General features: G+C 37.6%; 1 protein-coding gene across 1 annotated transcript; it reads left to right on the top strand.

Annotated features, from left to right (window-relative positions):
• The first annotated feature begins 665 nt into the window (after positions 1-665).
• Positions 666-1929, top strand: LOC140165941 (echinoidin-like). Its single transcript, XM_072189285.1, has one exon. It carries the CDS (start codon positions 764-766, stop codon positions 1316-1318), a length of 555 nt encoding a protein of 184 aa, XP_072045386.1. The 5' UTR covers positions 666-763; the 3' UTR covers positions 1319-1929.
• Positions 1930-24957: the final 23028 nt, after the last annotated feature.

The raw sequence follows: 24957 nt of genomic DNA, 5'->3' as shown, positions 1-24957 counted from the left end.
CAGGGCGGTGTGACTTTGGTTAGTTCCTGCTCTCTAATCAAATCAATGTTTTTGATGATTCATAAAATGCTACTATGGACCGTTCATTTCCCAATATGAAATTATAAAATGTGATGTTTATCGCCGGTTTGGTTTAGAAGAAAAAAAAGTGGTCCGTAAAATATAAAAACGGAAGAAGATTTTGACCAGTTTATATAGGCCTAGTAATTGAATTAAAATATGTTTTGAAGAACTTATGTAGTATCTGCCATGACAGAATGTTCGAATCTCCGAGTTGTAAGTTCTTGAATTAATCATGCTATATCAGAGAAGGTATATGTAAAAAGTATCTTTGGGCGCATTTCAATAATGCATGTTTTCATTCTTCTTTAAGTTCTTTAAGTAAAATGCACGAAAGGTAACAAAATCACGCCGTGTTCAAAAATCTACAGACTTCAAATTCTGGCAAACATAATTATATTTAAATTGAGGGCATAATATTCTCAAGCCTGTAGAATCGTCATTGATATTATTCCAAGCGCAGCACACGTGACAACCTATTCACAACTTTCAGGAAGATCCCTAAATTTGCATACGATTATCAATCGTCCAATCAAATTTACTCCCATAACCTCTGACCCAATTTCCGGCGCAACTTGTACGAGAAAAAAATTGAGTCATGTGAAAACGTCTGTTGCACTGAAATCAAGAAAGCAGAGCGCACTTGTATCACCAGCACCGAAAGAGTCAACTGCATTAAACCTGTGAAGGCGAACTTACCAAGATGCAAGTTTTGCTGTGCTTTGTCGGGCTGTTTGCCGTTGCGACGGCCCATTATTGTCCACCACTATGGACAAGCGGACCAAGAGGCTGTTATCGTTACATGAGCACCCCGATGAGTTGGGAAAACGCTCGACAGAGATGTATGGGCTTTTCATCATGCGACGGCGGTGTAGGTGATTTAATGTCAATCACTTCAGAAGCAGAAAATAACTTTGCCAGCCTATTGCGAGCAGCCTCCAATATGGCCAATCCAGCCCCAAGTGTTTGGCTTGGTGGTACAGATGCTGGCCGTGAAAACCAATGGACATGGACTAATGGACAACAGTGGCAGTACACAAACTGGGAGCAGGGTCAACCTAACAATCAAGGAGGTGCTGAGAACTGTCTTCGCTATCCAGGACAGAGAAGTGTAAACCAATGGGACGATTGGGATTGCTTTACTGAATTGCCATTCGTTTGTCACCTGTTCGAACATCCAGGAAATGCGGCAGGACAACCAGGACAAGGACAACCAGGACAAGGAGGAAGACCCGCATTTCTTCTAGGTCATCACTAGACTTTGAACCAAATATTCTTGAACATTCAAAACTCACTTTGAACCCATTAAAGAACACACAACTGAAACCCATCGATTCTGAAGAAGAAAAAAATGACAATGACCTTTAAGCTGGCAGATTATGGCAGATCATAAAAAATGCAAGTGCATGCAGAATTCGAGAACCACACGAAGCAGAGGTATGCCCAACGATGTTACCACGCTAATGTTTGTGCTGTAAGAAGAAGCTCAAAGAACTTTGAAAGGACATTAACAAGTCTTACGGGTCATGCATTGACTCAAAAACTCTTACACAAGATTGCAAAAACTTGCGATCTCATTATTAGAAACAAAGTTCCATCTGATGATTGTTAAATGTGCTCATTTTGTATGAATGTATGTAAACAAACATATCATTTCAACCTAATTTACACAGAAATGTCCATGATATCTTTTCTGTAAAATTTCAAATATCGAAAAGAAATCATGGAAAACTAAAGTAAACCGCCTTTTTTTAAAATGGCGGCCAAAATTAGGGCGGAAAATATATGCGTGTTTATATTCAAAAACGAATCAACAACAAATAACACGTGAACGTGTGACAATATTAAAACAAACCGGTACAAAATAAATTTGTGTTATGTCTTTTCTTTCTTGTAGTATATAAAATATTTTGTAAAGGTTTCACGTACTACACTGTAAAAACAACTGATAACACTTAATAAACACTAAAACACGATTATTTTAGGAGGCGTTGTATACGATTAACACTATAACACGTTTAAAGAGTCTTTTGTGATAAAAAATATAAACACTCCAACACGTTTATATCACCGATATACTCCATCAATAAATCCTTCTATAAACGTGTTATGGTGTTAATAGTATGCAACGCCTCCTATACTTTTAGATGTAAAATATAAATATAAACGCGTTTTCGTGTTTATTAAGTGTTATCCGGGTTTTTTTTATAGTGTAGTCACAAATCCTCTTTCCAGGAACGGTATTCTCATACATAGTACAAGTTACGGTAACACTATATAAATACGGTGTTCTATATTTTCTTTATCAGTTTGTATAATGATACATACAATTTGATTAAATGTGTATCAAATTTTATAAACCAACTGAAAATTAAAAAGAGGGGTGAATTAAAATGTGATGTTCCCGTTGGGATCCATCCCAGAATCAATACAACTCCTTTGGAAGACATGACCTTTTAAATCTTTCACACAGCGAGTGTGAATTTCAAATGGAGTTACCTGAAGACTCCATTTGAAATCTACAGACCCTTTATGGGAGATTGAAGTTATGCATTCCATAGGGTGTGTGTATTTCAACTGGATTAGCAAATCTGAACGATGAGCCACACGATGCGCTGAACAACTTGTCTTTGGCCAATGGAACACGATGAACTGGATCAATATTTCTCTGCCATATGCATGGAAATAGTAGGTGTAAGGCAACTGCCCCCTGTGAGAAGTCTTGTCCCCTGTGAGAGGCCTTTTTGTTTTTTTTAGCCCATTTATGACCATTTTCATCAAAGCTTTCCCCAATGGAAATTTGCCTTGCCTCCTTGCCCCCCACCCCACCCCCACCCCACCCCAAATCTGAAAAAGTCCCGGCTACGCCACTGGTGACTACTATTGCCATGATGATGTGATAAATCTATAGTTCAATAAGTTCAACGGTTGGTTTTCATTAGTTCACCGCACTCTGGCTCTTTGAAAGTTAACGAAAGAATTTCAATCTATAAGCTGACATAGAAAATATATCTGTATCTGTGCCCTGGTAATAAATGATAATTAGAATACATACGAAAATATGTTTGAGTTCAAATTCAAGTGCATATCACTCCGCCATACCCAAATGAAACTAGCAGTTTACACGGTTTATAATAATAACATGATAAAAATGTCAAGATTTATTCCACTCCCGATTCCACTTGAACACAAACACCATTACAACCACCATCACCGCGAATACCACGACCATCTTCATCACCACCACCACTACCATCATCACCACCACCACCGCCACCATAATCATCACCATCATCATCATTACCACTAACACCATCATCACTACCACCATCATCATCACCACCACCACCGCCACCATCATCATCATCACCACCACCACCACCATCAACACCACCATCATCACCACCACCACCACCACCACCATCATCACCACCACCATCATCATCATCATCACCACCACCACCATCACCACCACCACCATCACCACCGCTACCATCATCATCACCAACACCACCATCATCACCACCAACACCACCATCATCACCACCACCATCATTATCACCAACATCATCATCAACACCACTATCATCACCATCATCAACATCACCACCATCATCATCATCATCACCACCACCATCATCATCATCATCACCACCACCACTACCATCATCACCAACACCACCATCACATCACCAACACCACCATCAACACCATACCACCACCACCACCATCATCACCAACACCACCATCACCAACACCATCATCACCAACACCACCATCACCACCACCATCATCATCATCACCAACACCACTATCATCACCACCACCATCATCATCACCACCACCATCATCACCACCATCACTATCATTATCACCATCATCATCATCATCACCATCATCATCACTACCACCATCATCATCACCACCACCACCGCCACCATCATCATCATCACCACCACCACCATCGCCAACACCACCATCATCACCAACACCATCACCACCATCATCATCACCAACACCACCATCATCACCACCACCATCATCATCATCATCACCAACACCACCATCACCACCACTATCATCATCACCACCGCTACCATGATCATCACCAACACCACCATCATCACCACCAACACCACCATCATCACCACCACCATCATTATCACCAACATCATCAACACCACTATCATCACCACCACCATCATCAACATCACCAACATCATCATCATCATCATCATCATCATCATCATCATCATCATCATCACCACCATCATCATCATCATCACCACCACTACTACCATCATCACCAACACCACCATCACATCACCAACACCACCATCATCACCATACCACCACCACCATCATCACCAACACCACCATCACCAACACCATCATCACCAACACCACCATCACCACCACCATCATCATCACCACCACCATCATCACCACCATCACTATCATTATCACCATCATCATCATCACCATCATCATCACCACCACCATCACCAACACCACCAACACCATACCATCACCACCACCACCACCATCATCACCAACACCACTATCATCACCACCACCATCATCATCACCACCACCATCATCACCACCCCCATCATCATCACCACCACCACCATCATCATCATCACCAACACCACTATCATCACCACCACCATCATCATCACCAACACCATCATCACCACCACCATCATCGCCACCACCATCATCACCACCATCACCATCATCATCACCAACACCACCATCATCACCACCACCATCATCGCCACCACCATCATTATCACCACCACCATCATCATCACCACCACCACCACCACCACCACCACATCATCATCACCAACACTACCACCGCCACCACCATCATCATCACCACCACCATCATCACCACCACCATCGCCACCACCATCATCATCACCACCACCACCATCATCACCAACACCACCATCATCATCACCACCATCATCGCCACCATCATCATCAACACCACCACCATCATCATCATCATCATCACTACCATCATCACCAACACCATCATCACCACCACCATCATCACCACCACCACCACCATCATCATCATCACCAACACCACCATCATCACCACCACCATCATCGCCACCACCATCATTATCACCACCACCATCATCATCACCACCACCACCACCATCATCATCACCAACACCATCATCACCACCACCATCATCATCATCACCAACACCATCATCACCAACACCACCATCACCATCATCATCAACACCACCACCACCATCATCACCACCACCACCATCATCATCATCACCACCACCACCATCATCATCCTCACCACCACCACTATCATCACCACCACCATCATCGCCACCAACATCATCACCACCATCACCACCACTATCACCACCAACACTACCACCACCACCACCATCATCACCACCACCATCATCGCCACCAACATCATCACCACCATCACCACCACTATCACCACCAACACTACCACCACTACCATCATCATCATCACCACCACCACTACCACCACCAGCCTGTCTTGATTGTGTGCCTTCTTATTAGATATGACTTACTGGAAGACATGTCTCAATACGCATGTGTCTTAGCCTGAATAAAACACATTATTGTTTTAAAGTTGTCTTTTGTTGGAGACATGTCCACTTACAAGACAGTGTTGCCAAAAAAGTGTCACGGCACCACAGTGTATTTAATATAGACGTAGATGAATCTCCCACAATAATGCTAAATAGTGAACTTGAATGACCCCAAGTTACAGAATAATGTTAATAATAATATTATTACAGAATAATGTAACCTGGTAATATTATAAAAATTAAAAATTAAAGCAAAGAAACAAATAAAACAAACAAAGATAAATAAAAACAAAATAGAGATGAAAACTTATATTATTTTCTGGCTCTACCCAACAAACACACACCGTTTTACAGAAAAGGTTTTTAAAAATTAAATGTTAAATTAAATTAAATTTTAAAGGTTTTTTAAAATTTAAAAATTTGGGGTTATATAAAGGATACAAAACAAAAACATTCATAAAACATTAAAAAACGTGATACAAATAGCGTTCTGATAGAATGTTAATTGTTGACAAAATACTTTGCAAACATTTGGCCCAAATTATTTTTCAATAATGTTTCAAAAACGTATTCATGATCTTCATATAACCCGGCATTTAAATGTTATTAAAACGTTTTGAATAAACGTTTTAAGAACATTTTGTGTTTGCTGAGTATGCAGCGTTCATTTTCCCGACTCCAGTATGCCGGCTTTTCGCTGTTGCCAAATTGAGTAGATTGAAAACTAAATTTAGACATATTCAATATTGACTGATTTTGCTTGATCGCGTCATATACTGCGCCAATAAAGTATCCTTACACTTGGAAAAATAATCACAATTTCGAAACTGAACAATATTGGGGTAAATTTGTTTTTTTAATAGATGCACTATGTAATCCTGCACATTATGACACCACATTGAATCCAATGTGACTTCAAGAAGCAAAGTTACAAGCATTTGATTAGACGAAGGTCCAGTTTTAAAAGTGACAAACTGGCCTATTCAAAACTCCACAGACGAGTGGAGAGTTTAAGAGTGGTGAATGGCTAATTTATGCGTTTGGCTTTAATTGAAAACAAAAGGAACAAAAGAAAACTGAAACAAAAGAACTGACAAATAAAATGAAAGTTACGAAAAGTACAGAGAAGCAAAAACCGAAATAAAAACTGCTTTAAATAACGCTTCATTGAAGAAACTGTATTGTCTCTTTGTTTCGCTTGTTGGAATCTCTTTACGCCTTGTATAGGCCAGTTTGTCACTTTTAAAACGGGACCTTCGTCTATTCAATTGCTTGTAACTTTACTTCTTGAGGGCACATTGGACTCAATGTGGTGTCATAATGTGCAGGATTAGATTACCCCAATATTGTTCAGTTTTGAAATTGTGATTATTTTTCCAAGTGTAAGGATACTTTATTGGCGCAGTATATATCGTCAGCCTGCTACGCTAAATGCCTAAGTCATTCTTTCATGTTTCTCATTTGCAATTTTAATTTTCTGAGTAATAAACCCATAATTCACCAAATTTCCAGCCGCATGTTTTATTAACTTGTGGAATACATCTCTTTTGATGTATTCCACAAGTTAATGAAGAATGCGGCTGGCAATTTGATGAATTATGGGTTCATTACTCAGAAAATCAAAATTGCAAATGAGAAACATGTAAAAATGACATAGGCATTTAGCGTGGCAGACTGACGATATGTCTAATTCACGTAACACAAATTTCGGAATATGAAGAAGGTGAAATGCAATCTTGAGTAGGCTTTTACCATCCGAAATATTGTTTTTCTTTTAATTTTTTTATCCAAGCAATTGTTTCTCCTGCACTCACCAGGACATGGGAAAATATACCGGGAATTGGGCACGCATTTTGAACATTTTATCAATTTTCTCCAACTAACATTTTACACAGTAAAAGTGTACAAAGGGAGAAGGGAGGAGGGAGGGAGGAAGGGAGGGGGAAGGGAGGGAGGTAGGAAGGGAGGGAGGGAGGGAGGGGGAAGGAGGGAGGGAAGGCAGGAAGGAGGGAGGGAGGGTCAGTCTCCCATAACGAAATCACTTTCGTTTATAGGACATCATCGAACTTGAGGTTTGTTCCCTAATTATAGGCCTACAAAAATTGTGTCTAGCATGGAGACATGTCTTCACAAGACATGTCTTAATTTAGCGTCTTTGTGCAAGTCACATATCATAACCACATATCTTGTGGTTAGTCATGACTTTATGCATATGAGTCATGTCTAGTTTAGAGACATAGGAAATTGCGACAAGACACGACTCGAAGCATTAGTGACTTGTTAGAAGTCACTTATTCAATAATGTGTCTTTAATTAGGACATGAAGTAAGACATGTCCCATTCTGATCCTATAATTAAGACATGACTCCGGGACATGACTTAATGCTAGCTACATACTTTGTTGATGTCTTATAGCTAGTCATGTCTTGGATAAGGACATAGCTCAAAGTCCTGTCTTTCCACAAGCCATGTCTCCATGCAAGACATGACTTGCATAAGGACATGGCTAAAAAGTGGCTTCAAAGTCGCGTCTTAAAATAGTGTCCTCAGGTAAGACACAATTTTTGCAGTGTACATTTAGAAATAAAAAATGTGTCCTCACATGTCACGTGCCCCAAACATCTCGTATATAAAAAATATTCCGTCTCTCCAGTTTACAAAATAAGTGTCCAAGGTTCCTGATGCAACATAAAAAAAATATCACGTTTGTTTGATAATAAACCAAGGATGATAATATAATATAATCAATTAACAAATTATCAAAGTTATGCAATGCAATTAATGATTCCAATAATAATCAATGGTCATTTCTTCAAATAAAGTTTGTTTTGAAAACGTTACTACCAATGTTATCCATTAGAACTAATTAAATAGGTCGCATGATTATGATCTTCAAGGTATACATGTTGTTAAAGGAAATCTGTACCATAAACTAATCAATGGCTAATATAGTTATATACCCCTAAATTAAACATACCAGACGGTCTATATGAATTTCGGAATATTCCTAACAAAGAAAAAGCACTTTTACATTTGAATTTGGATTTGGAAGATACCTTCTCTTAAATAACAGTATTGCGAACCACCAGCATACATAACTCGATGTAGAGAGTCTTTCCTATTCAGAGGAAATATTGCAATTACACACCTTATTGCCTTTTAACAATAACCATTGACACTAGCACATATCAGAGAAGATGTAAGAAAAGGATGGAGAACAGAATTATATCCTTGAGATAATCCCGTAGGTAATCCTGTTGCACCTATCATAGTCCTTTATTCTCAAGTGGTGGGTTAACCAACAGTTAACAATGAGAGGAAATTCCTGAACCTAGTTCAGTTGGGGATGATTTGAAGTGACCGCCAATTATCATGACCATTTGATATTTAATACCAGCAATGTGAAAAAAAAAGAAATAATGTAGTGCCAAAATAATGAAACCTTTTACCAAAGGCGCAAAGTTTAACAAGTCATAACTCCGCTACTGAAGTACGAATGTCAGCGGCGAATGTCAGGTTATTATTTCCCAGTCTTTAAAAAAAATTGCAGGCAGAGGTGGGAATCGATCTCGGTACCTCCCGGTTAAACAGCACTGTGAAAGACCACTAGACCAACTAAATATCTGTTGTGAGATGTGTGACATTAATCTTTGATATTGCTTAATTAAATCAGTAATAAAAGAAATAGATTCTTATATAGCGGTCAAATTAGATAAAAGGGGAAATATTTGTCCCTGCTCGAAAGAAAATATAGGTTAGAAAATTATCAAATAAATTTAAATTACAAATTGAGATTTTATATTTCTTTCTTTCACGATGCGACATTATCACAGACAAACACTGTATAAGCTAAAAACTCGACGCTCATCACTAGATGCTGTCATTTAGCTCAATGGTAGAGCATCAGACTGCTGATATCAATATCGTTGGTTCGAGTCCTCCTGCCAGCAATGGTTATATTTATGATTTTAATGCTACGCTAAAATTTGTTCAATTTTTTCGTTTATTTATTTATTTATTTATTTATTTATTTATTTATTTATTTGTTTTTGTTTATTTATGTAAATAATTTGATATATTTGAAAGAGGTATTTGAGCAATTTTATAATCCTATGGGGTCATTTTGAACCACCACCCCTCCCAACTTGCCAAACGCACAACACCTATGAGTTTGCATCATACGGCGTATATAGGACTGGCAAGCGAGTCTATGTCATCATAAAAATTTGAAAAACAGGTAAAAAAAAAATACAGTAATTGTGCAAAAGAGGACATAAATAATTTCTTTCTGCAACCATAATGGGCCGCAATATATCACTAACCGCATAGTCCGAGGCAAGGTTCATTATTGTCAGGGTTAGGGTTAGGGGTTAGGGTTAGGGTTATATTCGTATTTATTATACTAGTAATAGTATATTGTGTGTATGCAGTTCATTCCGTAAGGCTGCGTTCACATAGAAGTATACTATTCGGGTATACGGTGCACGTTTTACAGGTGCATGCGTATATAGTTCAATCGAGCAAGGCAATTTCATAGTACCGGGTCACATAAGGCTACGATCGCATAGAAGTATACTATTCGGGTATACGATGCACGTTTTGCAGGTGCACGCGTATAGATTAAATCGAGCAAGGTAATTTCATAGTAGGCCTACCGGGTCACATAAGAGCTATTCGAAAAGGCCGTATACCTGCGTTTAGTATAGTATAGTGGGAATCGCGCATGTTCGATTTTAGTGCAGCGTATACCGTCAAAATTAAAAAACCTAAACCATATGTGGGTAAATTCATTTTTTTGATAGATGCACTCTCTAATTCTGCACATTATGGCACCTCATTGAATGCAATGTGACCTCTAGAAGTAAAGTTACAAGCATTTGATAAGACGAAGAAAATGGGTAAACTGACATGTATCTATTCGCTATACGAAATACGCTCATTCGATCAGGCGGAGTTCACATAGTATACTCCTATATGAACTCAGCCTGATCGAATGAGCGTATTTCGTATAGCGAATACCGTATACCGTATACTTCTATGTGAACTCACCCTAATCAATAAGTATCATAAACAAACACCTTTCTGGCACAACGAATCATAGCACAGTCGTGTAGGCATTAGACTATGGATACAAAGGTTGTGGGTTATAGAATTTTAATTCTATCGATTTCTTTTTATTTTATTAAGTAAGAGGAAATAATAATGGTAATAAACTCGTGTTATATCTAGCCTCATAGGCCTATTAATTACATGTATGTACTATGTGTTATCGCATTGTGGCCCATTAGGCTGCGTTCACATAGAAGTATACGGTATACGGTATTCGCTATATGAAATACGCTCATTCGATCAGGCTGAGTTCATATAGGCGTATACTATGTGAACTCAGCCTGATCGAATGAGCGTATTTCGTATAATGAATAGCGAGTAGGTCAGTTTACCAATTTTCTTCGTCTAATCAAATGCTTGTAACTTTACTTCTTGAGGTCACATTGCATTGAATGAGGTGTCATAATGTGCAGAATTAGATAGTGCATCTATTACAACAAAATGAATTTACCCACATATGGTTTAGTTTTAAAATTAGGACGGTATACGCTGCACTAAAATCGAGCATGCACGATTCCCACTATACTATACTATACGCAGGTATACGGCCTTTTCGAATAGTGCCTATGTGACCCGGTACTATGAAATTACCTTGCCGATTTAGGCTATACGCATGCACCTGCAAAACGTGCACCGTATACCCGAATAGTATACTTCTATGTGATCGTAGCCTTATGTGACCCGGTACTATGGAATTGCCTTGCTCGATTTAAGCTATACGCGTGCACCTGCAAAACGTGCACCGTATACCCGAATAGTATACTTCTATGTGAACGCAGCCTTATGGTTGCAGAAAGAAATAACGCACGCGCCGGCAACTAGACTACTATACAAAAAAATAGTATCAAATCTTTCCTGCTCAATCAATATAATACTTGCAAATAGATCATAGTTTACTAATCTAATCCTGTAATATAGACCTGTTATATCACCTGCATGTAGAGTCTATACATGGTTTGTTATGGTAGGGATTAGTGTCCGATCTCTGTAATGTAATGTAATGTAAATGAAGCATATTGATATGCAGGAAGAATCGATCAGGGCGCTATCTATTAGGGAAAGATAAACACTATTCAAAATATCAATAGACAAGAAGAAAGGGATGTAGAGATTTGTAATTGAGTCATGCATGATTTATCAGAAGGTTCTTTCCAATTCCCAAACGTAATGAATCCTTCGTTTCTGCGATTCATGGAAGCCGCCATGATAGCTGCTTGCGAATCCTTTCTGCCACAAGCGGTAGTGTAACCTTTCACACAGACCCTCGGCTACCTTCGGCGAGCGTGTGTTGCTTTATGGCATTCGCGACCCCCACAGCGAATTTTGTTTTTAGTGCTGTTTTTACACTTTTCGTTCTCAAAAGACATTGCTGATCATAAATATTACTTGAAATACATTTTTATGTTCTTCTGTAGTTTTATGGGTAAGAATTGTTGCGTTTTCTTTTGAACGAATGTTGAATCTGAACTTTGGTAGTATTCGCTTCGTGTCACCAAAGTTCACGAGGGACGAGGCTTGTGGCACGGATTTCGCTGGTTTCAAAATCGTGGTACCGTTACAGCGTAACAAAAATACATCGGGTATCAATATGGCAGCCACCATGGATAGCAAACTGACGGCTGATCGTCGTAAGGAATTAAGAATTTCTCCTTTATTTGGACGTATAAGCGTGGGACTTTTACTGTTTGTCGTTTTTATTATTACTGCAACTATATAGCCATTGATTAGTTTATGGTACAGATTTCCTTTAATTTGAAAGTTACACACAGAAAAATATAAGTGTCTAAGTGACCCTTTTACAAGAGTCCAGCTCTGTCCCTGAGATGACACTTAAATTGGTTAAAGCAGACTCTTTAATTTGAGTACAACTGACACCTTATTGGAGTCTACCTTCTTGATTCCGACTAGAGTCAAACATGCTAGACTCTCTTGAGTGTCATCTCAGGGACAAACGTTCAACCCCCAAACCAGAGTTTAGATGACACCTGACACCTCGTGGGAGTCTTCCTTCTTGACTCCATCTGGAGTCAAACATACTGGACTCTCTCCGAGTGTCATCTCAGGGACAAACGTTCGACCCCCCAAACCTCATTGGAGTCTTGCTTACTTGACCCCTACAGGAGTCTAGCATAGGGAGTTTAGATGACACCTCATTGGAGTCTACCCACTTGACCCCTCCAGGAGTCTTAACAAGCATGACTCTCATTGGGAGTCATCTCGAACAAATGCTCAACCCCCCAAAGGAGTATAGAGGAAACCATACCAATGAGAAAAACAAAACAAACAAAATTAGTTACTTGTGTATGCTGTGTTTACTTTATGTCCTAAATTACCTGGCTCTCTAATTTACAACGAAGACAAATTAACTACCTTAATTTTACACAAGTCACTTACCTTAGTACCTACCGGGATTCGAACCAGGGACCTTCTGTTATAAAAGCCTGATGCTCTACCAATTGAGCTAAATGGGATTATATAGTTGAACAAGTGTTTTAAGTTAATATAAGCTATACTTTCATGACTAAACCTGCCAAAGTGCATCTTTTTAGGGATATTGATCAAATTTACTGTAAATATTGATAACATTTACTATAGCCTAAATGTTGATTTAAAAAAAGTAATATAAAAATATATTGATGATTTAATTCCAAAGCAATATTGTTATTTTATAATTACATAGCTAGTAAGGTTATAAGCATTATCATTATTATCATCATCGTTATTATTATCATAATCATTATTATTATTATTATTATTATTATTATTATTATTATTATTATTATTATTATTATTATTATTGTTATTATTATTTAATATTATTTCTCTTTCCTGACACTTTTCAATGGTCATATAAAAGTGACTCTTCGAAAGAGTTATTTGGACACAAAAAAAGGAGAAATTCCGACTCTGGTTGTTACTTTTTCAAATCATGAGGATTTTAGAGGGTCACAGAGACTCTCCATGACACTCTTTCCTGGCACTTTTCAATGGTCATATAAAAGTGACTCTTCGAAAGAGTTATTTCGACACCAAAAAGAAGAAATCCCGACTCTGAATGTTACTTTTTCAAATCATGAGGATTATAGAGGGTCACAAAGACTCTCTATGATACTTTCTCCCGACTCCTTTTAATAGTCATATAAAAGTGATTCTTCAAAAGAGTTATTTGGACACCAAAAAGGAGAAATTCCGACCCTGATTGTTACTTTTTCAAATCATGAGGATTATAAAGGGTCACAGAGACTCTCTATGATACTCTTTCCTGACACTTTTCAATAGTCGTATAAAACTGACTCTTCGAAAGAGTTATTTCGACACCAAAAAGAAGAAATCCCGACTCTGAATGTTACTTTTTCAAATCATAAGGATTATAGGTGGTCACAAAGACTCTCTATGATACTTTTTCTCGACTCTTTTTAATAGTCATATAAAAGTGACTCTTCGAAAGAGTTATTTGGACACCAAAAAGGAGAAATCCCAACTCTGATTGTTACATTTTCTGATAATGAGGATTATAAAGGGTCACAGAGACTCTCCATGATTCTCTTTCCTGACACTTTTCAATAGTCATATAAAAGTGACTCCTCGAAAGAGTTATTTAGACACCAAAAGGAGACATCCCGACTCTGATTGTTACTTTCTTGAATCATGAGGATTATAGAGGGTCACAGAGACTCTCTATGATACCTTTTTTCTTTTTTCCTTTTTATAGTCACAATAAGATTGTGACCCATAAAGGAGTTATGTGGACTCCAATAGAGGGAATCTGTGACTCTGATTAGCACTAGCAAAGCCTTGAGGTCGACAGTGGATCACGTAGACTCTGTATGGTGTATTATGCTGACTCCGTAGAGTCATGTCGACTCCTTTAGATAGGAAAATGTGACTCTTTATTGTAGTCTGGTGATCACGAGCCACTTATCGTGTCGCTTTGACACTTATTTTTTTCTGTGTGTACATGATAAAATTTCTGGAAAACCTTCACAAGTTTACAAAATGATCTGTCTCTCTATTTGATATTTGAAGAGCTTATATCCAAACCGTGTTAAGTCCACAAACACATGTTTCTGATTTACCTGTGCGATATTGCAATGGGTTGTGATGCTATAAGTATTATAATTACAGTTACATGCACCATTACAAAGCAAACAGTAGATGTATACACAGTAACAATACTGTGTGAGTCTTTTGATTCCCAAATGAGAACAATAGTCTGCATATTGTTAACCATCATTGTTGTGGTAAATAATGGCTTGTTGATGGATCAAGTAAATGAGAAACATGTGGTTGTGGACTTAACACGGTTTGGAAATAAGCTCTTCATTTCTTTCATTTTGCTGCTGTATTCAAACAAACACACGGCTTTGATTCAATAATTTCACTCCGTTTGATTTTCAAATTATTTTGCGATCGGATAGAAGCTGATAGAGAGTATAGGCCTACATCAATAATGATCTCGGTCGACCCCTTAATGACATTTGACCTCCAATGTCAAAACACACTACATTACCCTCACCAACTGATCGATCTATTCAAGTGCCAAATTCTGTACATGCAGATTTTGTACATACCGTATTTGTATACAATGTCTTTATGACGGGTGCAGTCCGTCACTCAGAAGACCCGGTAGTTAGAAGACCCGCTATTCAGAAAACCCATTATTCCGAAGCCCCGCTAGTCAGAATTTTCTGAGAAGCGGGTCTTCTGAATAACGGACTTTCTGAATAGTGGGCTTTTTGTTGAATTTGATGTTAAAGTCCCGCTACTCAGAATTTGGTTTTTTTTCTAACTAAACCCTAACCCTAACCCCTAACCCTGCAAAGGGCCTGTTAATCAGAAGGCCCGCTGCTCAGAAAATACCCGCTACTCAGAAAATATCATCACCACCACCATCATCATCATCACCACCACCACTACCATCATCACCAACACCACCACCACCAACACCACCACCACCATCATCATCACCACCACCACCATCATCACCAACACCACCATCACATCATCATCACCAACACCACCATCACCATCATCACCACCACCATCATCACCATCATCACCAACAAAAAAGTTTGAATTGGTTAGTGGGTCAAGGTCACCAAAGGTCATCCAGGGTTCATCTGAGGTCATATGAACAAAAACTGTTGTATGGGCATGAAACTTGGTGGGTATAGTCAACATTTAGAGCAAAATTTTTGGAAGGTCATTTTGGGGTCATCCAGTGTCACCCAGGGGTCATCTGAGGTCAAACTACTAAAATCTGTCGTATGGGCATGAAGCTTGGTGGGTACAGTCAACATTTAGAGCCAAATTTTTAGAAGTTCATTTTGGGGTCATCCAGAGTTACTTAGGGGTCATCTGAGGTCAAATAACTAAAAACTGTTGTATGGGCATGAAACTTGGTGGGTACAGTCAACATTTAGAGTCAAATTTTGGAAGGTCATTTTTGGGTCATCCGGGGTCACCCAGGGGTCATCTGAGGTCAAATTTTAAAACTGGCGTATGCACATGGAACTTGGTGGGTACATTCAACATTTAGAGCCAATTTTTGGAAAGTAATATTTGGGTCATCCGAGGTCACGCAGGACAGGGGTCATCTGATGTAAAATTAGTAAAAACTGTCGTATGGGCATGAAACTTGGTGGGTACAGACAATATTTAGAGCCAAATTTTGAAAGGTCATTTTTGGGTCACCAGGGGTCATCTGAGGTCAAATTAGTAAAAACTGTCGTATGTGCATAAACCTTGGTGGGTGCAGTCAACATTTTAGAGCCAAATTTTTGGAAGGTAATTTTTGGGTCATTCGAGGTCACGCAGGGGTCATATGATGTAAAATTAGTAAAACTGTCGTATGCACATGGAACTTGGTGGGTACAGTCAACATTTAGGCAATTGCAACACCCTGGATCTTACACTAGTCCCAAAAAAGTTTATTACGTCGCCGAATACTGAATAAATCGCAAATTGTAGGGCAGTAGGGCAAGATCCACGTTTTTGCTATTTATATAGCTCAAGAACTAAAAGGTTCTCTTTTAAATAAAAGTATAATGGTACTTAAAGTGCCATATTTTTTGTGGTTATCGAACTTGTGTTGCAAAAATTCAAATGAAAAAAGGGTGTGGCCCTTGCAGTTGAAAGCATTTTAGTTTTCAACATGCTATGGACCTTGCCCTGCATGTCAGAGCTGAATCCGAACTGATTGATAAATCCCTGATCTCAAAAAATGTAACCGCAAAAGTCAATGTCATTATAATTCTTTAATATTTTTTAAATATTATCTTCATTTTTGATCAAAATCAAATTGAGCGCGTTTCCATATCAAAATTCACTTCATGCCCATATATGGTTGTGAAATCAGTACAGTCCCTAAATCTCAGAAGCGTCACCTGCCTTAATTTTTATGTATTTCTTAGTCATCAAGTTCATAAAGAATGCATTTGAATCTCGCCGGCCGGTTTGTTTAAAGTTTGACTACCTCTTCCAGGCCGCGGGAATTCTATTTTAAACTTTCGACAAAGTACAAGTATGGTGCCGGTGATCACCTGCCATCATGCTTATATAATACAGCTTAGGCCGGCTATACCGGAATATATTACGAGATATATGCCAAGTTCTTTATTTAAGTTTTATTTTAAGTTAAGTACGTAAAAGAACTAAGCGATATTTAAGGGGTCCCGGGAATGCCGGGAGGGCACTCTAACATAATTTATACAGGCGACGAGTATAGTGCTAATAGGCTGTACCTTTTTGAAACCAGCTTATTCCCATGACCCCCAACCCCCCTTTTTTTTTATAAAGTCCCACGCGATGATGACGGAAACTTACTTCAGCAAATTTGTATTGTAAACTTGGCAAATTTCGATCAAAAAGCATTATTTTGCTCCATTTTTTTTTGGAAATTTTCTACCCGATGGCCCTTCCTTTCAAAATTTTATACCAATGACCCACTTTTTCATTTTTTGTTATCCCAATGACCTCCTTTTTTCATTTTGTTATACCCAATGACTCCCCTTTTTTAAAAACATCATTTTACGATATAGGCCGCTACCTCCCGACACTGGTATAGGTACATACCAGTTACATCTAAAGTTGAGCCCCCCTCACCCCCCCCCATCCCATTGTGGTGCCTGCGTGGTGACGATTTAGTGCTACCATAATAACATTATTGAACATGCTAATATTGAATATTTCCTTTCTAAAAATCATTTGCGTAGCATTGTTCAAGATTAAATTTGTAAAGTCATAGTTTAAAAAAAAATTAATTTATTGCTTTAAAAACCACTAAAAAACAATTTCAATCCAAATATAGGTTTATTTCATCGAGATAACTTTTTCTTTCTTTTTTTCATTCACAGATATTCGTAGACCTAAAAACTTTGAACGACTCGGATAGAATAATACACCCATTCATCAACAGTGGTAGCACCCGGGTTTTCCTGGGGAAGATGGGTGCATTTTCGGGAACACAAATCCGGAAATTTTCCTAAAATTTCGCATGGGTTTACCCAAAATTTGAGATTTTGCGATTTCTTATTTTGATTAGCCTATAGGTGAAAGTGGACACAACTGTCCACAAAATTCTGACTTATTGAGAAAAGTGCAAAAAAAAAAAATTAAAAACGTGCACTATGTACAAAGAATGTAATTCTTACAAAAAGAAAAAAAAAAAAAAAAAAAAACCATAACAGACACAATTACCGCAACTAAATCTACATTTCCTTTTTTTTTCCCTTTTTTCAATTATTCTTCAAATGAAAATTATGGAATAATTTGTCAATTGTTAATAATAATTCGATCGCATTTATCTTAAAATATAATTCATGAAAAGTAAAGGAGAATATCCTGGCGCAGTGGATGGGACACTGAATATACTGATAATGAAGAAAATTTCCATCAGAACACCATTATTATTTGGTGAATCGGTTTCAGGCATTTCCCATTGAAAAAGCGTGTATTGACGGATATGCAGTTGACCGTTCTGTCAGTGTTGCCAAATTGGAAAATCCGGAGAAAATGACATAATGTGTAGACTGATCAGTCACGCGACGACTTTGTCCTTTTTTCGGGAATTGCAGAAAATGATTAAAATTTCGTACGAGTTTTGCCGCGATTTGAAAACAGTCAAACAGTATTCTTAGAAGTTAAGACAATTTGGGTATACTTGATAGTAACTATTTTCAACTGTTGCATTTTGGTCTTTCACACCCGGGGGGGGGGGCACTCCCACTTTGGAGGTGACGCGTATGTAGGGCTGTTAAGACCCCCTTTTTCCAGCGTCGCTGTCACCCAAAGACCCCATATTTTTTACGAACACATGCTCTGTTACCCAAAGACCCTTATTTTTCAATTTGAACAGCAACTTTCATTTATCACTGATTTTGTTACTTATTTTGAAGAAAAAAAACAAAGAAATTTGAAGCCAATTAGAACTATAGAAATTCGATGTTCGAGGTTTCTGTGGCCCTGTTTCGGCTCTCACCCTGAAGGTTCCATTTAAAAAAAAGGGTTATGTTCTCACCCAATGACCCCTTATTTGTTACATTTTGCTCTCACCGAATGCCAAAAATCATGCTCACACGGTCACACCCAATGACCCCATATTTTTTACATTTTGCTCTCACCGCCCCTTACTGCGAAAGTACCAGCCCTACACCTATATCCATTTCATATTGAAGTGCCCAGGTTTTCACAGCATCCTGCGAATGGTAGTGAGCTTTGGCAAAAATTGCATTGATCATTTCATAGCGATCATGTAGAAGGATTCAAATATCACAAATATACTTTTGTAGGTCCTGTGGTTCTTGAGATATGTTGTAAAGAGGGCTAAAACCACAACACATTTGTTTAACTTAAATAACTCATTAACAAGTAACAACAATAATAATTCAAACAAGTTTTCATAGTACGCGGTATATGATTTATAGACTCAACTTCTGCAAAACATCAAGGTGTTATTTTTCAATAAATAATTGATTTAGATGATGAAAATCGAGCCTTTTGGCTTCTCCGACCAACAAATTATACTTGGTCAACCCTTAACGCTCTTCATATTGTCACTTTATTTGGTCGTTTATAGTAAAAAATCGGTAACAATTATTTATTCAACATTGAAATTCTGCTTTCGTTGTATTTGTCTTTTCTTTCTTTTTTGTTTTCTTTCTTTCTTTCTTTCTTCCTTTCTCTCTTTCCTTCTTTCTTTCTTTCTTTCGTTATTCCTTTCTTTAAAATGTCTTATTTTTGTCTTTCTTTCTTCTTTTTTCGTTTGTTCTTTCGTTTTCGTTCCATGTTCCTTCTTGTTTCTTTATTTTTCATCTTATTTCATTCCTACTTTTTTCTTTCCATCGTTTCCTTTTCTTCAATATTCATTTCTTTATTTTGTTTTCTTCCACTTTCTTTTTGTTTGTTTGTTTCCTTCATGCTTCCTTCGTTCGTTTTTGTCCTCTTTCTTTCTTTTGTTTTCGTTATTTCTTTCTTAGGTTTTGTTCAATTCATATTTCTTCTTGTTTCTTTCTTTTTTCTTGTTTAATCCTTACTTTTCATCTTCCTGACGTTTATTTTTTCTTCGTTCTTTCTTTATTTTGTTTTCATTCGGTTTTTCTCTTTATATTTTATTCTTTCTTTCTATTTTCTTTTCTTTTTCTTTATCTCTTTTTCATTCAATCTGTTTGTCTTCTCTTCTTTCTTTCTTTCATTTATTTTTCTTTCTTCATATTCTTGTGCTTTCTTTGTTTCGTGTTTCTGCTTTCCTTTTTTCATAGCTCTTATTTCATATTATATTTTTCCCGACGAGTTTTTTCTTTATCCTATTTAGTTATTTCTTTATTTTGCTTTCTTCCATCTTTCTTTCATTCTTTCATTATCTCTCCCCCTTTTCTGTTTCATGTTTCTTTCACTCATTCGTTCCTTCGTTTCACTCGCCTCTCTTCTTTTGCCCCTCGTTCCTTTCAAAAATAAGCCCAGACCTTAACCTAATGGCCATTGCCCGTATTACCGTATATTTGCGTACCTTGTTTATAGGTGTGTTCTGCGAGGCCAAAGTTTACTTTTCCAACAAGCTGTTATATCCGTTCAATTAAAGTTCAAGTAATTTCCTCAGTCGCGCCAATTAACACATTCATTGTTTTAAAAATACTAATGAGCATAGATTAGCAACAGCCTAAACATGCTAAAGGAGGTACAAATTAGGCCTTACAGATAAACATCTTAAATAGACTATGACAAACATGAATGGGTATTAACTTAAGTGTATTTTATGTTCACATAATTATCATGCGATGGGTTTACGGTTTAATAAACTGTATCCGCTTGCAAGAAATTTAAAAGGGCACGGGAAATGGCGAACCTGTTTTTAAAACAGGCAGGGATCGTCTTCAAGTTTATCCAGGGGCGCGACCACACCCAATTTCTGTAGGATGACACTTCTGTGGAACGCATGATAAAAATGAATTTTATGCAATGCAAAATATAAACTTTATAACGGAAAAAAATAAAATAGAATGTTATAAATACACACAAAACAAAAACAACATTAAAACACAACAAAACATGCAAATTGAAATAATATTTACACTATTTAATTATTAAAACAAACCTATCAAATTGAAAATGATATATGTCAAATAAAAGATTAATACTTGTCAGAAATATAGAAGTAGGGCCTATGCTTCTTATACTTTTGACAAGTATTTTAAGCTTTTATTTGATCTTTGACCTTATTTAATTTACAATTTTTGAAGAAGAACCTTGTAAAATTGAAGAGAAACCTTGTAAGTCCCCTTCTGAAGAGGAATCTATTCATTTTGATAAGTTTGTTTTAAGAGTGTAGAATCAATGAACTAACTAACTAACTAACTAACTAACTAACTAACTAACTAACTAACTAGCTAGCTAGCTAGCTAACTAACTAACTAACTAACTAACTAACTAACTAACTAACTAACTAACTAACTAACTAACTAACTAACTAACCAACTAACTAACTAACAACTAACTAACTAACCAACTAACTAACTAACTAACTAACTTCTAACTAACTAACTAACTAACCAACTAACTTCTTCTAACTAACTTCAACTAACTAACTAACTAACTAACTAACTAACTAACTAACTAACTAACTAACTAACTAACTAACTAACTAACTAACTAACTAACTAACTAACCAACCAGGGGTTGAAAAAGAAGAGGGAGCTAACTTACACAAACCAAAATGGGCTGGCCGATTACAGTGTCAGATTCAGCTAGTCAGCAGTTGCTGACGTTCCTTGCTATTTTGATTTTTGAAAGGTATAGGCCTATATTAAAGTACATCTTTTCTTTATCTTCAATTTTTTTCTCTCTTTAATTCTCTCCATAGGCCAGCATGATTAAAGCTTTTTAGACTGTATTGAGCATTTTGTTTGAGTCTGGTCCCATCAGAACCCAAGTGTGTATCCGCACGAAGCGATCGTTTAAACAAACAAACAAACAAACAAATATTACGGTCATGTAAAATTCAGAATTTTGACCAAACTTGAGGAGGGTAGGTCCTCCTCAGCATTGCACAGCAAATGTTACGGCTTTAACGACATAACCACGAGTCATATTAGTTGTGAATATGTTTTTAAATATCGCAGAAGACACAAAATCAAGACATGACCAACAACTGACTACTTGTGAACTTGTTTTACATTTTAGAAGTGTCTGATATCAGTGGGTTGGTTTTCAGTGGTGACCATTTGAAGTGCCCTCAAACTCGCACAATTATAGCAAATTTGGGTGCTTTTTGTGATAAGTTGGAATACTAATGGGTTGCAAAAACAGCAAAAAGTAGGTATAGAGAAAGTCAGCACCCAAAATTATGCGTGGCACCATAGGCGTAGATCCCGGGGATGGGGGATCCCCCAATATTTTGATAGGGGGGATGACCCATACATTCATCCCCTGTTGACGCCTGTATGTCATGTTGGTTTCAGACCATATATTTCATACCTCATATTTGGCCATTTTAACCTAATATTCGCCTATTTTTGTGCGCTTCGCGAGCTTTTATTACGTTTAACTTTTGCACCATCTTTCACCAGTTTTGCTTCAATATGCCAAAATGTTTCGCGCGCTTTTTACCATGAACTTTTTCTAATGCCAAAAGGTGCTGCATTTCACTATACTTCAAGAAATTTTCACAATCTCATCCCCCCTAATGTCAACAAAAAATCTACACATGCGTGGCACATCCCCGTAAAAAATTCTCGAAGACCCCCCTTCCCACCTCAGGTATGCAGTCGTGTCCGGAGTGTCCCCTGTCGTCGAGTTTCAAAACAAGTTTATGTATAATGTCTTCGATTTAAAGTATTCAGGCAAATTTTCGAACGTATTTGTCACGGTAAAGTCACTTTGGTAGATTTGACATTTTGCCCTTCTTGAAATTTTGGCCGGTATTTCATCAAGACATTTGTTTGTACCGCTTTGGAGAACCGGTCCCCGGGGGAGGGTACTTAACACAAATGACCATGCATACGGGTATGTTCCCCCGGAAAGACCCCTCTTTTTGGATTTCGCAGCTCCGAAAGACCCCTTTATTTTGATAATTTAATGGAGCTCCGAAAGACCCTTGATTTTAACAATTTCAGCTCTAAAAGACCCCAAAATTGCTCATTCCTCGTATTTCTGGGGTTTTTTTTCAGGCGATTTTCAACCAAAAAGCCAAGACATGCAGACCCTTTATTTTGACTGTTCGCAGCTCAAGTCCCCATTTTACTTGTTCGCAGCCCGGTTCGCAGCTCCATAAGACCTTTTACCGGTACGCCGTCAGCTCCCAAAGACCCACCACCTCAAAATTCTGGGAGAACATACCCACCAAAATTCTTTAATGTGCCCCCCGGGTGGAGAACACTTTGTAGAACAATCTTGGGAGCGCTTTTTGAGACACCTTGAAGTTTATACCTAAAATCAATCGAGCAAGTTCATTTTTTCATTCAATTATTGCACGCTTTCTCTTAGTCCCTTCAAATGATAATTTAAATATTATCCAAGATATTTGCAAGCAGTTAGCCTACGCCGTTCAAAAACGAGAAAATAAAATAAGTGCCCATGGCCTCCCGGTCCATCCTTAATTTTAACCACTAGGATATCGAGCAGATATAGATATATCTGATATCGAAGGTATCTATAGGCGATGCCCTGATTTCAGGTTACTTTTTTTCACAATTTAAAACATTTCAGGAGAGCTCTTTGATAACTTAGGCACTCAAATAAATACTGTCTAGCATGCATGGGCATTAATCCCGGGAGAAATGAGGACCTGCACCCCCGTACCCCCCTCAAATGCACACACTTTTGGGGGATTTTTGTTGTTGTTGTTCTTTTCAGCCACTTTTTGAAAATTAAGACAGTTGCCCCTTTTTTTCCAAGACGGGTTGACGCCACTGCTGTGCATATTAAATAGGCATTGATAACAAAATAAAGATATTTTTCATTCAATTCTGAAGTTTTAGAATAGTAAATGCTTTTATTGATTTTACAAATCAAAATTACTTCATCGTTTTGCAACAAAAAAAACGCTATGTCGCGGTTAAATGTTAAAGCCATAATATGGAATTTGCTCCACGTCGACGCCCTCAATTGTTCTTGAAATTTCTACTTTTTGCATGGTTGTAATGCCCAATGGTGTACTAAAATACCATGTGAAAGACTAAGCCTAAAGTGCTTTATTTACAGTAAAGTTTTTATAATAAATCTAGAGATCGAGTGATGGCTGACGCGTCTCATGCATTGTGTATCACTGTATCAGTGACGTATAAATTGTGTGTATCGCTATTTGTCTTACGCCTTATTTATACGTCCCAGACGCTGGAATGAAATTGCAATTTCCTTTGTTTTACCTCATTTTTTGGCTCGATATTAAAAGGGACATAATGTGATTAGTGCAAACTAACATTTTGTGGAAAACAAATAAGAATATATTCTTGGTTGAAATCGCATATTATTGCTTTAAGTTAAATCCTGCTGCATTCAGCGGCATGCTCAAATCCTTGAAGAGCAAAAGGTGGTCAAATGTTGAAGAGAATTACTATCCACATCCTTTTCCAGTTTATTTTGACCTCTCTTAATTCTTTTTACCCATCGTGACTCACAAATCTTAGCCTCGTAAGATAGGCACACCAAAACCGGCCTTGTTAAAGGATAGTCATGTGAGCCGAGTCAT

The sequence above is a fragment of the Amphiura filiformis genome, chromosome 12 (genome assembly GCF_039555335.1).
Source record: "Amphiura filiformis chromosome 12, Afil_fr2py, whole genome shotgun sequence".
In the NCBI taxonomy this organism is placed as follows: Eukaryota; Metazoa; Echinodermata; class Ophiuroidea; order Amphilepidida; family Amphiuridae; genus Amphiura; species Amphiura filiformis.
The sequence above is the reverse complement of the archived record's forward strand: the minus strand, read 5'-3'. Positions and strand labels throughout refer to the sequence as shown.

Coding starts and splice junctions, on each gene's coding strand:
- LOC140165941 (XM_072189285.1), top strand. CDS start 764: ATGCAAGTTTTGCTGTGCTTTGTCGGGCTGTTTGCCGTTGCGACGGCC.